Genomic DNA, 17,797 nt, shown 5'->3' with positions numbered 1-17,797 from the left:
GTCTTGCTTTCTGTGGACAGGACATAGCTGGGAAACTTTCCACATTGTTGGGTAGATGCCAGTGTTGTAGCTGTACTGGAACAGCTTGGCTAAGGGTGCAGCTAGTTCTTGAGCACAAGACTTTAGTACTGCAGCTGAGATGTTGTCAGGGCCCATAATCTTTGCTGTATCCAGTGGCTTTAGCTGTTTCTTGATATGTGGAGTGAATTGAATTGGCTGAAGACTGGCATCTATGACAGTGCAGACCTCAGGAGGAGGCCAGCTCGGTCTGTAATGGTGCTACCGAGCCACTCTTGGTGATGGACATTAAAGTCCCCCAGCCAGAGTACATTCTATGCCCTTGCTACCATCAGTGCTTCTTCCAAGTGGTGTTCAATATGGAGGAGCACTGATTCATCAGTTGAGGGAGAGCAGTAGGTGGTAGTCAGCGAGAGGTTTCCTTGCTTGTGTTTGCCCTAATAACCATGAGACTTCATGGGGTTTGGAGTCAATGTTGAGGACTCCCAGGGCCACTCCCTCTCGGCTGTATACCACTGTGCCACTGCCACCTCTGGTGGATCTGTCCTGCCAGTGGGACAGGACATAACCCAAGAATGGTGATGGAGGAGTCTGGGACATTGGCTGTAAGGTATGATTCGGTGTGTATGACAATTGTCAGGCTGTTACTTGACTAGTCTGTGGGACAACTCTCCCAATTTTGGCACAAGTCCCCAGAAGTTAGTGAGGGTCGACCAGGCAGGCTGTGCCTTTGTCATTTCTAGTGCCTAGGTCGAAGCCTGGTGGTGCATCCAGTTTTATTCTTCTGACTTCTGTAATGGTTTAATGCAACTGAGTGGCTTACTAGGCCATTTCAGAGGGTGGTTAAGCGTCAACCACATTGCTGTGGGCCTGGAGTCACATGTAGTCCAGACCAGGTAAAGACAGCAGATTTCCTTCCCTGGAGGACATTAGTAAACCAGATAGAATCTGGTAGTTTCATGATCATTATTAAAGAAACTAGCATCTTACTCCCAATTAATTAATTAATGGAATTTAAATTTCCCCAGCTGTTGTGGGATTTGAACACATCTCTGGAGCATTAGTCCAGGCATCTGGACTACTAGTCCAGTAACATTACCACTATGCTATCATCTTTGGCATCTCGGCATATATTCTATGAAACCATTTAGGAAAAGCAGGAGTTCAAAATGCATCAAAACTGTGCTTTATGTGACCCCCCCCCCCCCCCCACCGGAGTTTAATTCTCATGCAGAATGGCCAAAATGGAAATGTGTTCTGTCTACCAGTGCTAATATCCTTCAACTTAATGAACATAAAAAAAATTCACATTAAAACATAAAAAAAAAATTAGCAGCAAACAATTGCAATAACTTGAGGCACATTGTTAGATGTCAGTAACGAGAGTGCACTGTCCTGTTGAATTTCTTTGTGTGTAGGTCTAAACTTTCTAGGATTCTTTATATAGTTCTGTCCTTTCCAGATGGTGTAGATGGAATTTGTGGTATCTCTGTGGTCAAAGATGACTCTATCGTCACTATAGAACCGTAAGTTTTTTATTCAATTTCAGTCTACTTTATCAGCATTGATTATCCAGAAGATAGAACGACAGCCCTTATTTTAATTTATTCCTTTGGAGCGAGGGCATTTATTGCATTATGTTAGAGTCAACGTAGAAACAGTGGAAAACATTGGCTTCCAGCAGAAGGCTTCCCAATTCCTGCTACAAGAAGAGCAAACCACTGCAGATACTGGAAATCGGAAATCGAAACAAAAATGCTGGAAATACTCAGCAGGTCTGACAGCATCTGTGGAGAGGGAAACAGTTAATGAAAGGCCATCAACCTGAAACATGGACTCTGTTTCTCTCTCCACAGATGTTGCCAGACCTGCTGAGTGTTTCCAGCATTTTTTGTCTTTATCCCATTTCCTGCTATTGATTACAGTGCATTGAGCTTTGCTGGAAAATATGGTTAATGAGTAAGGGGGGGATCAAACGCATGTATGAATATCTCCCACCCGCCTTCCAGCTGAATAAATTGCTAGCATGCACTATGCTAGTTTACAGACTGAGAATTGGTCAATTTTTTTATTCATTTATGAGATGTGGGCATTGCTGGCAAAGTCAGCATTTATTGCCCTTGAGAAGATGGTGCTGAGACATCAGTCTAGGACTTAGAGGACATAGTCTAAAAATTAGAGCCAGACCTTTCTATACACAAAGGGCTGGATTTCGTTCTCGCCCTGATGTCAGGGGTCGTGGCTGGTGGCGCGGGTTGGGCGGAAAATGCCTCCGGCAGAGGCCCACCACGGGGCCTCATGGTGACCCCCCTCCCCTCCCCCTCCCCTGCTGCTCAGCGATGGGAGACAAATCTGCATATTTTAAAAAATGTAAACAAATGAATAAATAACCTACCCATTCCCGACGTCCATTTGTACAACTGGCCGGCACTCCCACGCCTTCAGATCCCCGTTCGGGGAAACGAGGCACCACGCTGGTCGGAAGGGTGGAGCAGATAGGTTTTTCTGTGCGGTTGGGGGAGCGGGGTCAGATTAATCTCACTGGTTTAGGGGATGGTGGGAGCTTAAAGTTTATGTCCTGGGGGTGGGAGGGAGGAGGTCAGGTGGGCAGAGGTAGTGTTTTGTGGGGGGAGAGGGCAAGTAATGTATTTTCATGATTACTGGGGGTGGTGGGAGAGGAGCAAAATCTTTAAATATTGAAATTAATTGGAAGGACACTAAGCCCTTTAAAAATGGCGTCAGCGCTTGCGGAAAGGCAGCTGATGCCATTGCTGGGGGTGGACAGGCCTTCCTGGCGATTGAAATGAGCCGTTGCACGGAAGATTGCAGCGGCTCCATAACATGCAGCTGGCGCAGGCAGGCCGCTGTTTTTTTTTTTTTCGCCCGCCGCTGACCTCAGCCCAAAGGTAGCAGTTTGGAACTCTCTTCCACAACAGCAGTTGAATGGCAGACACGTAGCTAAATGGTCTCCTCCTGTTCCTCGCACAGTTAAGTGGCATGCAAGTCCAGGTCAGAGAGCAGTTAAGAGTCAACCACATCAATGTGGGCCTGAAGTCACATATAGGCCAGATCGGGTAAGGATGGCAGATTTCCTTCCCTATCAGACATTAGTGATGGATTTTTCTGACAGTCTGGTAATTTCATGCTAGCTTTTTATTTCAGATTTATTTAATTAACTGAATTTAAATTCCTCAGCAGCCATAGTGGGATTTGAATTCATTTCACTGCATCATTAGTCCAGGTCTCTGGATTACTAATCCAGTAACATAGCCACTATGCTAATGGGCATTTTAATTGATGATAGAGGGGAAAAAATACTGATCATAGTAACATGTCCTGAGATTTTTTTCTTCCTTTGGTGTCTTCTCACTGGCAAGCCAGTTGAGATTAGGATCTTTGTGTACGAAGGATTGCGAGTTCTCCATTGTTGGAAATGGGATATTTCAAACATTTCAAGCTCCTGTGTTTCCACATATGTCATAACTCCTGTAAATTGTGTGTAACTTGTTTTAGGCGCATTAACATTGGGACCCGGTTCCAGGCAGAAATTCCGTTACTGCAAGATAAGTCGTTGGTTGATGACAGTGTTCACCAGGCAGATCTAGTCTGGAAACCATGGGATGACATTGAAACCAACAAAGTCACTCAGGCGAGAGGTGAGTTTGTTTATGGGATTTTTTTTTTCTTTTGGAAAATTATTGTCCTATTTGAGCAACATCGAGTGAGTGGAGGCTAAAGTTCTGGAGTCAATCCAGTAGTAAGTAGATGCTGTGATCATGGATTTCTATACAAGGGTGAGCTAGATGGGCTAAATGGTCTTCTTTATCTGTATTTTGTGAAGTTACTGATGGATGTAACTAAATTTCTTGGTGCAAAATATGAAACCCTTCTTAACCAGTCATGCTCCAGTTAGAGAGTTCCCATTTCTGATCATGAACTGCTATAAATTATTCTTTTGCAATTAAGTGTGCATTTGAAGAGCTCATTAACAGCTCACAAGTGTGCCATGATTTAACAAATTGAAAATTGGTTCATTTATGCCAAGGGAGATCTTAGTGGAATTTTCCTTTAATTTGTAATCTTTGAGAGAACATCCCGCCCCCCCCCCCCCCCCCAGCCCCATCTAATTGTAATGAGAGAAGGGGATATGTTAAATATTTCTTCTCCTAGGTTTTTTTTTCTTATAATTGTTTTGCCTGGACTTCTGGACATCTGGTTTAGGACTGGGAAGTCTGGTTTTTGAAACAGAATTCTATTTTCCCCACCTGTTTCTGGATCTTATAAGCCATTTGCATTTTTAAAAAAGCATGCCATTGTTTTTTTAAAACAATTTCCATACATAGACAGTCTTGAAAAGGGGTGAAATCAGAGTTCTTGCTCCTAGTTACCATCCAGTGGAGGGTGTAAATGCATTTGCGGATGGTGGAGTTGATACTTTTGATAGAAAATGAGAGTATAATGGAGGGTGGAGAGGGAGGAAACTGCAGACCATGCTACTGCATTTTTACTACTTGAAAAGTACAGTTCCTTATGGTGATTCTTTTCTGTTACTTTTCTGCAGTGACAGACCTGTTGAACTTAGCTTGTTCGAGTGTGCTGCCAGGAGGAGGTACCAATCTGGAGCTAGCTCTGCATTGCCTGCACGACACTCAGGGAGACATTTTGGTAACTGGCCATGTTGTTTTGAATATGCATAGTGCTTGTTCTAAACTTTCATAATTGGAGTTCTGTTGCGTTCCTTGCTCTGCATCATCTATATTCAGCACCATTTAAACCTCATTTGAACCGACAGTGGAAATCTGGCAGGCAGAGGGTTAAAACGTAAAGTGGAATAAAAATACTTTCTATAGGCAAATTAGTAGGAAGAGGTCAGTCAAGGTAGAGGTAGGGCAATTAAGAGATAAAGGAGGCACAAAGCCAGCATCTATTAGAGATGTCCTCAGTACCTTGCTCTATGGCAGCGAGGCCTGGACAACGTATGCCAGCCAAGAGCGACGTCTCAATTCATTCCATCTTCGCTGCCTCCGGAGAATACTTGGCATCAGGTGGCAGGACCGTATCTCCAACACAGAAGTCCTCGAGGCGGCCAACATCCCCAGCTTGTACACACTACTGAGTCAGCGGCGCTTGAGATGGCTTGGCCATGTGAGCCGCATGGAAGATGGCAGGATCCCCAAAGACACATTGTACAGCGAGCTCGCCACTGGTATCAGACCCACTGGCCGTCCACGTCTCCACTTTAAAGACGTCTGCAAACGCGACATGAAATCCTGTGACATTGATCACAAGTCGTGGGAGTCAGTTGCCAGCGTTCGCCAGAGCTGGCGGGCAGCCATAAAGACAGGGCTAAAATGTGGCGAGTCGAAGAGACTTAGTAGTTGGCAGGAAAAAAGACAGAGGCGCAAGGGGAGAGCCAACTGTGCAACAGCCCCGACAAACAAATTTCTCTGCAGCACCTGTGGAAGAGCCTGTCACTCTAGAATTGGCCTTTATAGCCACTCCAGGCGCTGCTTCACAAACCACTGACCACCTCCAGGCGCGTATCCATTGTCTCTCGAGATAAGGAGGCCCAAAAGAAAAAAAAAGAAATTAGAGAGAATAAATATGGGTGGGTGTATTGTAATTAAACAAATGTTATAAAATTATATCCTGTTACTTGTGCCTTAACAACACTGGGTACAAGGGATGCATTTCTGCCCCTGGAGTGCTCCCTGACTCCACAATAGTCCTAACCCCCACCACCCCATTTTCCCTTCTGGCCTGGAGTCCCTTGGTTGGACCATGTGCGACGTGCACACAGCACTGAATCTGGACTGAAAACTACTAATTCCTACCTCAATGTGCTTAAAATAGCAGGCCACAACTCCCATCCCTGCAAATAGAGCCCCTGCTTCAAGTGCCGCACAACAAAATGTGTGGATTTAGGAGAATTGAGTTGCATTTGTAATTACAGCATGAAAATAGCACTATTATCGTAAAAATGCTTAAGGAGTTTATATCAATTTTCATGGTCTGATATTATAAGATGTATTAACCTTCTTCTCAAAATAGCTCCAGAGGAATGATACAAATTTGTTAATACTGCACAGCACAGTTTTCTGATTCATCTTATTTCCAGCTCCTTATTTTTTGTTGTCGCAGGCTGCCCTGGATTTGTTACTAATGAAAGGTGCGAGGCGAGATCCCCGTCACCCCCTAGGAGATTACCACTACACTGGTAAGAGCAAATCCACTTACATGGAAGATAGATTAAACATTGAGGTGGTTCACTGGCTCCAGTGAGTACAGGATTGAGTACACAGAGTCACACCTTGACTAGTATCTAAAACCAAGGTTGTCCAACATATGGCCTGTGGGCCAGGATCTGGTCCGCCAAAGATTTCTATCCAACCCGTGGATGTAAACTGGACCCATAATCACATCTGACAGGCGCTGGGACTGGGAACAGCTGTTTCGGAACTTCAGACAGATTCATGGCTATCTAGCAGGATTTTAAAAAAAAATTGTAACCTGCCGGAAAACCCCAAATCTGTCCAGTTCGGAAACCGCTGTTCCTGCTTCCAGTAATGGTCAGAGGGGAGGGGGGGGGGAGGTGGGGGGGGGAAGAAAGAGAGGTGGACAGGGAGGGGGGTGGAGAGAGAGCGAGATGGACGGGGGGGGCGGTGGCAGTGGAGAGAGAGAGATGGACGGGTTGGGTGGCGGGGGGTGGTGGAGAGAGATGGACCGGGGGGAGGGGGGTGGAGAGAGAGATGGACAGGGGGGAGAAGAGAGACAGACAGGGAGGGAGAGGAGAGAGAAAGACACACACACACACACACACACACACACACAGACAGGGAAGAAGGGAGAGAGATCAAGATCACTCCTGACAGATGGACACCTATCTGGAATACTCCACATCGCTATGCCAAGTGAGCAGGCAGAGACTGAGTACATATGCAAGCTAAAACAATGCTAGGTATGTCACTAAATTAGTGTGCAACGTAGTGACGAGAAAGTAAGTCAATAGATTAGTTTTCTTATTTAAAGCTTCTTCACAAAAATGCATGCTTATTGTTCTGATAGTAAAATGAATTTTTAATGCCCTTATCTTTCCAAAATTTTCTCACTGGCCCCTTTTTGTAGGACAAAAATTGTAATGTGGCCCTCCATGTGAAAAGGTTGGACACCTCTGATCTAAACCAACCTGATCTTATCGGGCAAGTTTAGTTTGCAGTCTGTTACCTGCTAGATGGTAAGGGAAAGCCCTCAGACTTCGGTTTCAAAAATTGTGTGTCAATTAATAAATTATATCAAAACCTGTTGAGGAGATGAATGTGTAAAGCTATTATCAGGCCTTTTGATTTGCATGAGAATAGGAAGAGAGTCCATGCATGGATAGAAGGAGTAGTCTTGATTGGCTGAATGTTCTTTTCTCACTCCAAACTTTATGTTCAGCTCTACACCTGGACTTTATCTCCCTCTGGCCTGTTACTAAGTGATGAGGAAGCATTTCGGATAGAAAAACTTGACCATTTTTATTTCTAATTTAAATGTTGGGTGCAGGACTAATTCATCCAAGTACAAAATATAAGCTAATCAGCCTTAATAGGATTCATTGTTTTTAACTTTCCTCCCTTACCCATCCTTCTCCATGTTGAAGTATGGTTCACAGGCACCATTTGGTATCTTAGAAATCATAGAAATTTACAGCATGGAGGCAGGCCTTTCGGCCCATCCTGTCCGAGCTGTCCAGCCTAATTCCACTTTCCAGCTCGTGGTCTGTAGCCTTGTAGTTATGGCACTTCAAGTGCATATCCAAGTACTTGTTCAATATTATGAGGGTTTCTGCCTCTAACACCCTTTCAGGCAGTGAGTTCCAGATCCCCATCAACCTCTGAGTGAAAAAATTTCCCCTTGAATCCTCTGTAAATCTCCTACCTCTTACCCTAAATCTATACCGCCTGGTTTTGGACCCTTCAACCAAGGGGAATAGGGCCTTCCTATCTACTCTATCTAGACCCTCATAATTTTATATATTTCAAAGAAAACAACCCGAGTCTATCCAATCTTTCCTCATAACTAAAATTCTCCAGTCCAGGCAACATCTTCGTCAATCTCATCTCTACCTTCCCTAATGCAATCACATCTTTCCTATAGTACGGTGACCAGAACTGCACACAGTACTCCAGCTTTGGTCTAACTCGTGTTTTATACAGTCCAAGCATAACCTCCCAGCTCTTGCCTTTATTAGTCAAGGCACAGAATACAAGTGTCCCGTATGCCTTCTTGACTACCTTTTATCTACCTGTCCAGCCATCTTCAGGGATCTGTGGATATGAACTCCAAGGTCCCTCTGTTCCTCTACACTTCTCAGTATCCTATCATTTATTGTGTATTCCCTTGCCTTGTTAGTCTTCCCCGAATGCATTACCCCTCACTTCCAGATTGAACTCCATTTGCCACTGTTCTGCCCACCTGACTAGTCTATAGATATCCTCCTGCAGTCTTCATTCTCATCCACAAGGCCAATTTTTGTATCGTCTGCAAACGTCTTAATCATCTCCCCACCACCCACCCCCCCCTGCCCCCCACATTCAAGTCCAAATCATTAATATATAGCATAAAAAAGCAAGGGACCCAGTACTGAGCTCCGCGGAACCCCACTGGAAACAGCGTTGCAGCCACAAAAACATCCATCGACCACTACCCTTTGCTTCCAGTGTCTGAGCCAACTTTGGATCCAACTTGCCACTTTGCCTTGGATCCAATGGGCTTTTGCTTTCATGACCAGCCTGCCATGTAGGACCTTATCAAAAGCCCTGCTATAATCCATATAGACTACATCAAATGCACTACCCTCATCAACCCTCCTTGTTACCTCCTCAAAAAATTTAATCATGTTAGTCAGACATGACCTTGCCTTAACAAATGCGTGCTGACTGTCTTTGATTAATCCATAATAAAAACAAGAAGTGCTGGAAATACTCAGCAGATCTGGCAGCATCTGTGGAGAGTGAAGCAGAGTTAACGCTTCAGGTCAGTGACCCAGTTCTGAAGAAGGGTCACTGACCTGAACCGTTAACTCTGCTTCTCTCTCCACAGTGGGAGGTGGTGGCGTACTGGTATTGTCACTGGACTAGTAACCCAGAAACCCAGGTATTGCTCTGGGGACATGGGTTCGAATCCCACCACAGCAGAAGGTGGAATTTGAATTTAATTAATAAATCTGGAATTAAAAGCTAGTCTAATGATGGCCATGAAACCATTGCCGACTGTTGTAAAAACCCATCTGGTTCACTAATGTCCTTTAGGGAAGGAAATCTGCTGTCCTTACCTGGTCTGGCCTACATGTGACTCCAGATCCACAGCAAAGTGGTTGACTCTTGCATGCCCTCGAAATGGCCTAGCAAGCCACTCAGTTTTGGGACAATTAGGGATGGACAATAAATGCTGGCCTGGCCTGCGACGCCCACATCCCATGAATGAATAAAAAAAAAGATGCTGCCAGACCTGCTATTTCTAGCATCTGCAGTATTTTGCTTTTATTTGATTAATCCATGTCTTTCTAAATGAATAAAAGCAAAATACTGCGGATGCTGGAAATCTGAAACAAAAACAAGAAATGCTGGAATCACTCAGCAGGTCTGGCAGCATCTGTGGAAAGAGAAGCAGAGTTAACTTTTCGGGTCAGTGACCCTTGTTCCGAAGGAGGGTCACTGACCCGAAACGTTAACTCTGCTTCTCTTTCCACAGATGCTGCCAGACCTGCTGAGTGATTCCAGCATTTCTTGTTTTTGTTTCTTTCTAAATGAAGATTTATACTGTCCCTCAGAATTTTTTCCAATAATTTTCCCACCTCCAAGGTTAGACTGACTGGCCTGTAATTACTCAGTCTGTCCCTTTCTCCCTTTTTAAACAAATGGTACAACGTTACCTGTCCTCCAGTCCTCTGACATCATGCCCTGTAGCCAGAGAGGATTGGAAAATGATGGTCAGAGCCTCTGCTATTTCTTCTCTTGCTTCCCTTGACAGTCTAGGATACATTTCACCTGGGCCTGGGGATTTATCCATTTTAAAAGATGTTAAACCCCTTAATACTTATTCTCTCACTGTTAATTTCATCTAATATTTCACACTGCTCCTCCCTGATTGCAATATCTGTATCGTCCCTTGCTTTTGTGAAAACAGACACCAGAATGGTCATCCTTCATGCCTATGCCTACTTGGGGTTAACAGGCTGCTGAGCCATGGTGGTCAAGGGGCTGAGTCCAGTCCTGTCCTCAATCACGATCCACATACACAGCTCCATTGTCCTGTCGTTCTATATCACTTTGCCAGAGCTCCATTATCCTGGCCAATTTTTATCCTCAATCAACTTCACAAAAACAGATCATCTGGCAATTATCACCTTGCTGTCTGTGGGAGTTTGCTGTGTACAAATTGGCTGCTGCGTTTTCTACATTACTACAGTGACTACACTTCAAAAGTACTACTTTGACTGTAAAGCGTTTTGGAGCATACTGTGATTGTGAAAGGTGCTATATAAATGCAAATCTTTCTTTTCTTCCTACCGCTCCATGGCACTGCATGCTGGAGCTCCATTCCTGTACCGCTCCATGGCACTGCGTGCTGGAGCTCCATTCCTGTACCGCTCCATGGCACTGCGTGCTGGAGCTCCATTCCTGTACCGCTCCATGGCACTGCGTGCTGGAGCTCCATTCCTGTACCGCTCCATGGCACTGCGTGCTGGAGCTCCATTCCTGTACCGCTCCATGGCACTGCGTGCTGGAGCTCCATTCCTGTACCGCTCCATGGCACTGCGTGCTGGAGCTCCATTCCTGTACCGCTCCATGGCACTGCGTGCTGGAGCTCCATTCCTGTACCGCTCCATGGCACTGCGTGCTGGAGCTCCATTCCTGTACCGCTCCATGGCACTGCGTGCTGGAGCTCCATTCCTGTACCGCTCCATGGCACTGCGTGCTGGAGCTCCATTCCTGTACCGCTCCATGGCACTGCGTGCTGGAGCTCCATTCCTGTACCGCTCCATGGCACTGCGTGCTGGAGCTCCATTCCTGTACCGCTCCATGGCACTGCGTGCTGGAGCTCCATTCCTGTACCGCTCCATGGCACTGCGTGCTGGAGCTCCATTCCTGTACCGCTCCATGGCACTGCGTGCTGGAGCTCCATTCCTGTACCGCTCCATGGCACTGCGTGCTGGAGCTCCATTCCTGTACCGCTCCATGGCACTGCGTGCTGGAGCTCCATTCCTGTACCGCTCCATGGCACTGCGTGCTGGAGCTCCATTCCTGTACCGCTCCATGGCACTGCGTGCTGGAGCTCCATTCCTGTACCGCTCCATGGCACTGCGTGCTGGAGCTCCATTCCTGTACCGCTCCATGGCACTGCGTGCTGGAGCTCCATTCCTGTACCGCTCCATGGCACTGCGTGCTGGAGCTCCATTCCTGTACCGCTCCATGGCACTGCGTGCTGGAGCTCCATTCCTGTACCGCTCCATGGCACTGCGTGCTGGAGCTCCATTCCTGTACCGCTCCATGGCACTGCGTGCTGGAGCTCCATTCCTGTACCGCTCCATGGCACTGCGTGCTGGAGCTCCATTCCTGTACCGCCCCATGGCACTGCGTGCTGGAGCTCCATTCCTGTACCGCCCCATGGCACTGCGTGCTGGAGCTCCATTCCTGTACCGCCCCATGGCACTGCGTGCTGGAGTTCCATTCCTGTACCGCCCCATGGCACTGCGTGCTGGAGCTCCATTCCTGTACCGCTCCATGGCACTGCGTGCTGGAGCTCCATTCCTGTACCGCTCCATGGCACTGCGTGCTGGAGCTCCATTCCTGTACCGCTCCATGGCACTGCGTGCTGGAGCTCCATTCCTGTACCGCTCCATGGCACTGCGTGCTGGAGCTCCATTCCTGTACCGCTCCATGGCACTGCGTGCTGGAGCTCCATTCCTGTACCGCTCCATGGCACTGCGTGCTGGAGCCCCATTCCTGTACCGCTCCATGGCACTGCGTGCTGGAGCCCCATTCCTGTACCAACCTGTGGCAGGCATCAACAAATGAGTGAACCTGGATACCATACATATCCTTCGTCAGACAGGGTGAGTGGGACAGCTTTCTTCTGTGCATTCCTGTGGTACATCCATGCTGCAGGTGATCTAGGTTAGGACTAAAGTCATTAGTAATTGTCAGATGTACTACAAAGATGATGCATATTTACATCATAAATAGCTAAAAATGAAAACGTGAATGTAACAATTCTGTATTGAAAACAAAAAATGATGCAAATAACAAGATCAGTCAGCATCTGAACGTGACCCTTTTGAGTTGAACACTGAAATTTGAAGACTTTTTTCACTATATGCTGACTGGCCTGCTGTTGTAATTCTAGCGCCTTGTGTTCCCGTTTTAGACTTGTGACATTTGCAGTTTTCATTTTATCTCTACGTTGTGAATTCTTCAGTGTGTATCTTTTGAATTTAGGTACTGAAAAGTGGACTACTGCAGAGAAAAAGATGTTCAATAAAGCAATTTGCCTTCACAACAAGGATTTCTTTCTCATGCAGAAGATGGTAAGAGATAACCAAATAGCAAAGACAGTGTATAAAAGGCAATTAAAAACCCCATTCTTCAGCCTCTATACAATATTGATTTTTTTTTTTTGGAGTAATTTTCACCTTCTCTGGTACATTACTGCTTGGACAGTAAACTGGCAGAGTCGGATGCCTGCGTGTTATGGAAGCCACTCATTTTTAATTCTCCGCACTGCCGACTTTCTAGTTTCCTGAGTTACACTGCCATCTCAATCTTGGTTAGTGCTGAATATTGGGATCCTGTCGAAAGTAATTTTGATTTTTACAGTTTGTAAACAGAAAGGAAATTTCATCCTACCGATCAGCACAGGACGAAAATCTAGGGCACACAAGAGAAAGATCCCTATTCTAACTGACAGCATCACCTCGGCCTTGGAAATATTTATCAGCCAGCACTAAAACTCTGGCATCTTATACTAGTTTGCAAACTATTTATAATGGCACTATGAAATTTGCAAGAGTTTAATTGAAGGTTATGGCAGTTAAGACAGTACATTTTGGTTAACAGCATGTACTACTTCTTCTTTGGCCTCCTTGTCTCGAGAGACAACGGGTAAGCGCCTGGAGGTGGTCAGTGGTTTGTGAAGCAGCGCCTTCAGAGAGTGGCTGTAAAGGCCTATTCTAGAGTGACAGACTCTTCCACAGGTGCTGCAGATAAAATTGGTTATCGGGGCTGTTACACAGTTGGCTCTCCCCTTGCGCTTCTGTCTATTTTCCTGCCAACTGCTAAGTCTCTTCGACTCCGCACACTTTAGCCCCGCCTTTATGGCTGCCCACCAGCTCTGGCGATCACTGGCAACTGACTCCCACGACTGATGATCAATTTCACAGGACTTCATGTCACATTTGCAGAAGTCTTTAAAGTGGAGACATGGGCAGCCGGTGGGTCTGATACCAGTGACGAGCTCGCTGTACAATGTGTCCTTGGGGATCCTGCCATCTTCCATGCAGCTCACATGGCCAAGACATCTCAGGCGCCGCTGGCTTAGTAGGGTGCATATGCTAGGGATGTTGGCTGCTTCGAGGACTTCTGTGTTGGAGATACGGTCCTGCCACCTGATGCCAAGGATTCTCCAGAGGCAGCGAAGTTGGAATGAATTGAGGCGTCGCTCTTGGCTGACATACGTTGTCCAGGCCTTGCTGCCATACAGCAAGGTACTGAGGACACAGGTTTGATACACTTGGACTTTTGTGTTCCGTGTCAGTGCGCCATTTTCCCACACTCTCTTGGCCAGTCTGGACATAGCAGTGGAAGCCTTTCCCATGCACTTGTTGATTTCTGCATCGAGAGACAGGTTACTGGTGATAGTTGAGCCTAGGTAGGTAACCTCTTGAACCACTTCCAGAGCGTAGTCGCCGATATTGATGGATGGAGCATTTCTGACGTCCTGTCCCATGATGTTCGTTTTCTTGAGGCTGATGGTTAGGCCAAATTCGTTGCAGGCAGCTGCAATCCTGTCGATGAGTCTCTGCAGACACTCTTCAGTGTGGGATGTTAATGCAGCATAGTCAGCAAAGAGGAGCTCCCTGATGAAGACTTTCCGTACTTTGGTCTTCGCTCTTAGACGGGCAAGGTTGAACCACCTGCCACCTGATCTTGTGCGGAGGAAAATTCCTTCTTCTGAAGACTTGAACGCATGTGAGAGCAGCAGGGAGAAGAAGATCCCAAACAGTGTAGGTGCGAGAACACAGCCCTGTTTTATGCTACTCGGGATAGGAAAGGGGTCTGATGAGGCGCCGCTATGCTGAATTGTGCCTTTCATATTGTCATGGAATGAGGTGATGATACTTAGTAGCTTTGGTGAACATCGATCTTTTCTAGTAGTCTGAAGAGACCACGTCTGCTGACACGGTCCAAGGCTTTGGTGAGATCAATGAAAGTAACGTAGAGGGGCATCTGTTGTTTGCGGCATTTCTCCTGTAGCTGGCGAAGGGAGAACAGCATGTCAATGGTGGATTTCTGCTCAAAGGCCACACTGTGCCTCAGGGTCGACACACTCAGCCAGCTTCTGGAGCCTGTTTAAAGCGACTCGAGTGAAGACTTTTCCCATTATGCTGAGCAGGGAGATTCCATGGTAGTTGTTGCAGTCACCATTGTTCTTATAGAGGGTGATGATATTGGCATCGCGCATATCCTGTGGTACTGCTCCCTTGTCCCAGCATAGGCAAAGCAGTTCGTAGAGTGCTGAAAGTATAGCAGGCTTGGCACTCTTGATTATTTCAGGGGTAATGCCGTCCTTCCCAGAAGCTTTTCCGCTGGCTAGAGAATCAGTGGCATCACTGAGTTCCGATTTTGTTGGCTGTATGTCCAGCTCATCCATGACCAGCAGAGACTGGGCTGCATTGAGGGCGGTCTTAGTGACAACATTTTCCCTGGAGTACAGTTCTAGGTAGTGCTCCACCCAGCGGTCCATTTGCTTGCGTTGGTCAGTGATTGTGTCCTGATTTAGATTTGAGGGGGGCGATCTTCTTGATGGTTGGCCGAAAAGCGCTCTCAATGCCATCATATATTCCTCTGATGTTTCTGGTGTCGGAGGCCAGCTGAATATGACTGCATAGGTGTTGCCAGTAGTCATTTGCGCAGTGCCTGGCTGTTCTTTGTGCAGTGCTTCTGGCTGCTTTAAGTGTAACGGATGTTAGCTCGCTGGGGGCTTTCTTGTAGTTCAACAGTGCAATGTGCTTAGCGGCTATGACAGGTTCCAGCTGTTCAAAGTGAGATTGAAACCAGTCTGCATTCTGCTTCACACGTTTGCCATAGGTGGTCATTGCTGAGTCATAGATGGCGTCTATGATGTGGGCCCACTTGGTCTCTGCATCCCCTGTGGGAATGTTTTGAAGGGATTTTTCAAGTGAATTTAGAAACCTATGTAACAGCTGTGGATAAGAAATTCTGTTAGTGTTGATGCGCGGGCGGCCCTTCTGCTTAGAGTGATGCAGCTTCTTTGGTTTGAGTCTAACTTTGCTGCACACCAGGGAGTGGTCGGTGTCGCAGTCCGCACTGTGGAAGCTGCGTGTAATTTGAACACTGTTTAAAGAGGCTCGCCTTGTGACGATGAGGTCCAGCTGGTGCCAACGACATGATCTTGGGTGCCTCCAAGAAACCTGGTGACAGGATTTAGTATGAAAGAACGAGTTGGTGATGCAGAGGTTGTGATATGTACACAACTCCAGCAGTCTCTGTCCATTCTCATTCATCCTTCCAATGCCATAGCGCCCAAGGCAGGAGGGCCATGAGTAATGGTCGGTCCCAACCCTGGCATTAAAGGCCCCCAGCAGGAACAGATGTTCGGTATTGGGGATGCTACTAATGATATTATGGCGTTCCTCATAGAACTGGTCTTTAGATTCATGTGGGGAGCAGAGTGTTGGAGCATAGATGCTGAGTAGGTGTACTGGACCAGAGGCGGTGAACAGTCGGATGGACAGTATGCGTTCTGAGCCATTTGAGGGTGGCTCTATCATGCTGAGCAAAGTTTCTGATGGCGAAGCCCACTCCATGCTGTCTTGGTTCTTCAGGGTCCCTACCCTGCCAGAAGAAGGTGTAGTCTTGCTCTCTTAGAGATCAGCTCGCAGGGAGGCATGTCTCCTGAAGTGCTGCAATGTCCACATTGAGTTTACTGAGCTCGTTGTTAATGATGGCTGTCTTCCGAGAATCGTTGATTTGTGTAAGATCTTCCGACAGGCCAGGACACACAGTTCTGACGTTCCAGCTTGCAAAACGAAGGGCTGGTACCTTCTTTTTCCTTTTTATGTCATGCTGTTTGGTGGGGTGTTACAGTCCACTTGTCGGGCAATGACCCTCAGCTGCAAGCACCCATTGAAGCAGGCAGACTGTGGCAGGACAAAACCTTATTGACCGGGGGCTGCCCGGTTTGAGGCGGCGGTAGCTGTCCAGTGAGATGCGATGACCTCTCCCACCGACAAAGGCAACCCGTGGCGCCCAATTTTTACGCCAATTGAGCTGGACTTATAACCCGTAACTGCTGCCTTCCGTGTTGTTTTGGTCGCTGTGAGGCGACTATGGAGTGACCTCTCCATGGTGGATGTATGGAGGTTGTGAGTCGACCAAGCGTCAAAACCCCCTCTCTGCCTTCCTAGTGGGGTCCAAAGGAGTGCAGAGCACGACGTTTGGCACCAGTATGGCTGCAGGAACTGCCGGAAACATGCCAAAGGTGACACATGACCACCTTCGGGGTTCCGCTCCGGATTTTCTGTTAGGGTTTACTCCCTTAGCCTTGGTCTCTCCCGAGACGCCCACAAGGCCCCTGCTCAGGGAGAGGTGGATGCCGGTGGGAGAGGTGGGTGGGAGGGGGAGGGGTGGGTGGGAGGAAGGGGGTCGGGGGGGGAAGAGGGGTTGCGAGGGGGAGGGGTGGGTGGGAAGGGGGTACCGGTGGGGGTGGCATGTACAGCATGTACTGGCAGCAGTGTAAGGTGCAATATTACTCTGCCTACAAATGTTTTACAGACAAACATCTAGGACACCCTTGGAAAAACAATCGCAGCATATATAATCAAGTAAATCGTGTATTATAAATTTCCGTTTCTACAATTTTAGATTCTTGGTTCACTCTTAGAATTCCCTGCAGTACTTCACTGTCACCAGCTACAGTTTGCTGCTACCACCTAGTGATGAGAGAAAAAGACTGCAGCTGTTGGGATTTTAAGTGAAGCTGCAACAAGATGATCTTTAGCAGGTCACCATCTAAAGATTTGTGGAACTTGGGTTCAAATCCAGTCCACAGAATGGAAGTCTCTGCACAAGATAGGTTTGGATGAAGAAAGCCTTTCAGCTCCTTATACCTCATCCTTCAAACACAAACATCTTCCTGTTCCTTTTTCCTGGCCTATTTATTAGCTGGAATGAGCTTTAATGAAATGAGTTAGAGGCTGTCCCAGTCCCGTTCCTGTGAGCTCACAGTACACTCTACTATTTTCCACAAAGAGTTCATTGCAAGGACTGATGTCTGTGTAACTAATTGAAGCTGCTTTTTTAAGCTGAGTTGCAGAGGCAGCTTAATTCTATAAATAAGATTTTAAAACTGGTAGTTTCTGATAGCAAGATAGACTCGCAATGAATATTGGGACAGAACAGCCGGTGAATGTAGGACAGACCAACCAGTGAACGTTGAGGCACTATTACAGAATATCTTTTTCTTAAAAATCGTGTCATGAAAAGCTGCCAGGCCA

The 17,797-nt window shown here is 46.9% G+C and overlaps 1 protein-coding gene across 1 annotated transcript in view; it reads left to right on the top strand.

The window, feature by feature from the left end:
- LOC137353146 (zinc finger protein 541-like) overlaps window positions 1–17,797 on the top strand; it is a 38,943-nt gene that overhangs the window by 13,900 nt on the left and 7,246 nt on the right. Inside the window, exons 9-13 of the mRNA XM_068019192.1 lie at window positions 1,481–1,544; window positions 3,532–3,674; window positions 4,580–4,683; window positions 6,160–6,235; window positions 12,501–12,589. Coding sequence (XP_067875293.1) covers window positions 1,481–1,544; window positions 3,532–3,674; window positions 4,580–4,683; window positions 6,160–6,235; window positions 12,501–12,589 — 476 coding nt within the window. The remainder of the gene's footprint in view (window positions 1–1,480; window positions 1,545–3,531; window positions 3,675–4,579; window positions 4,684–6,159; window positions 6,236–12,500; window positions 12,590–17,797) is intronic.

Source organism: Heterodontus francisci, chromosome 40 (assembly GCF_036365525.1).
Source record: "Heterodontus francisci isolate sHetFra1 chromosome 40, sHetFra1.hap1, whole genome shotgun sequence".
NCBI classification, from domain to species: domain Eukaryota; kingdom Metazoa; phylum Chordata; class Chondrichthyes; order Heterodontiformes; family Heterodontidae; genus Heterodontus; species Heterodontus francisci.
The sequence above is the reverse complement of the archived record's forward strand: the minus strand, read 5'-3'. Positions and strand labels throughout refer to the sequence as shown.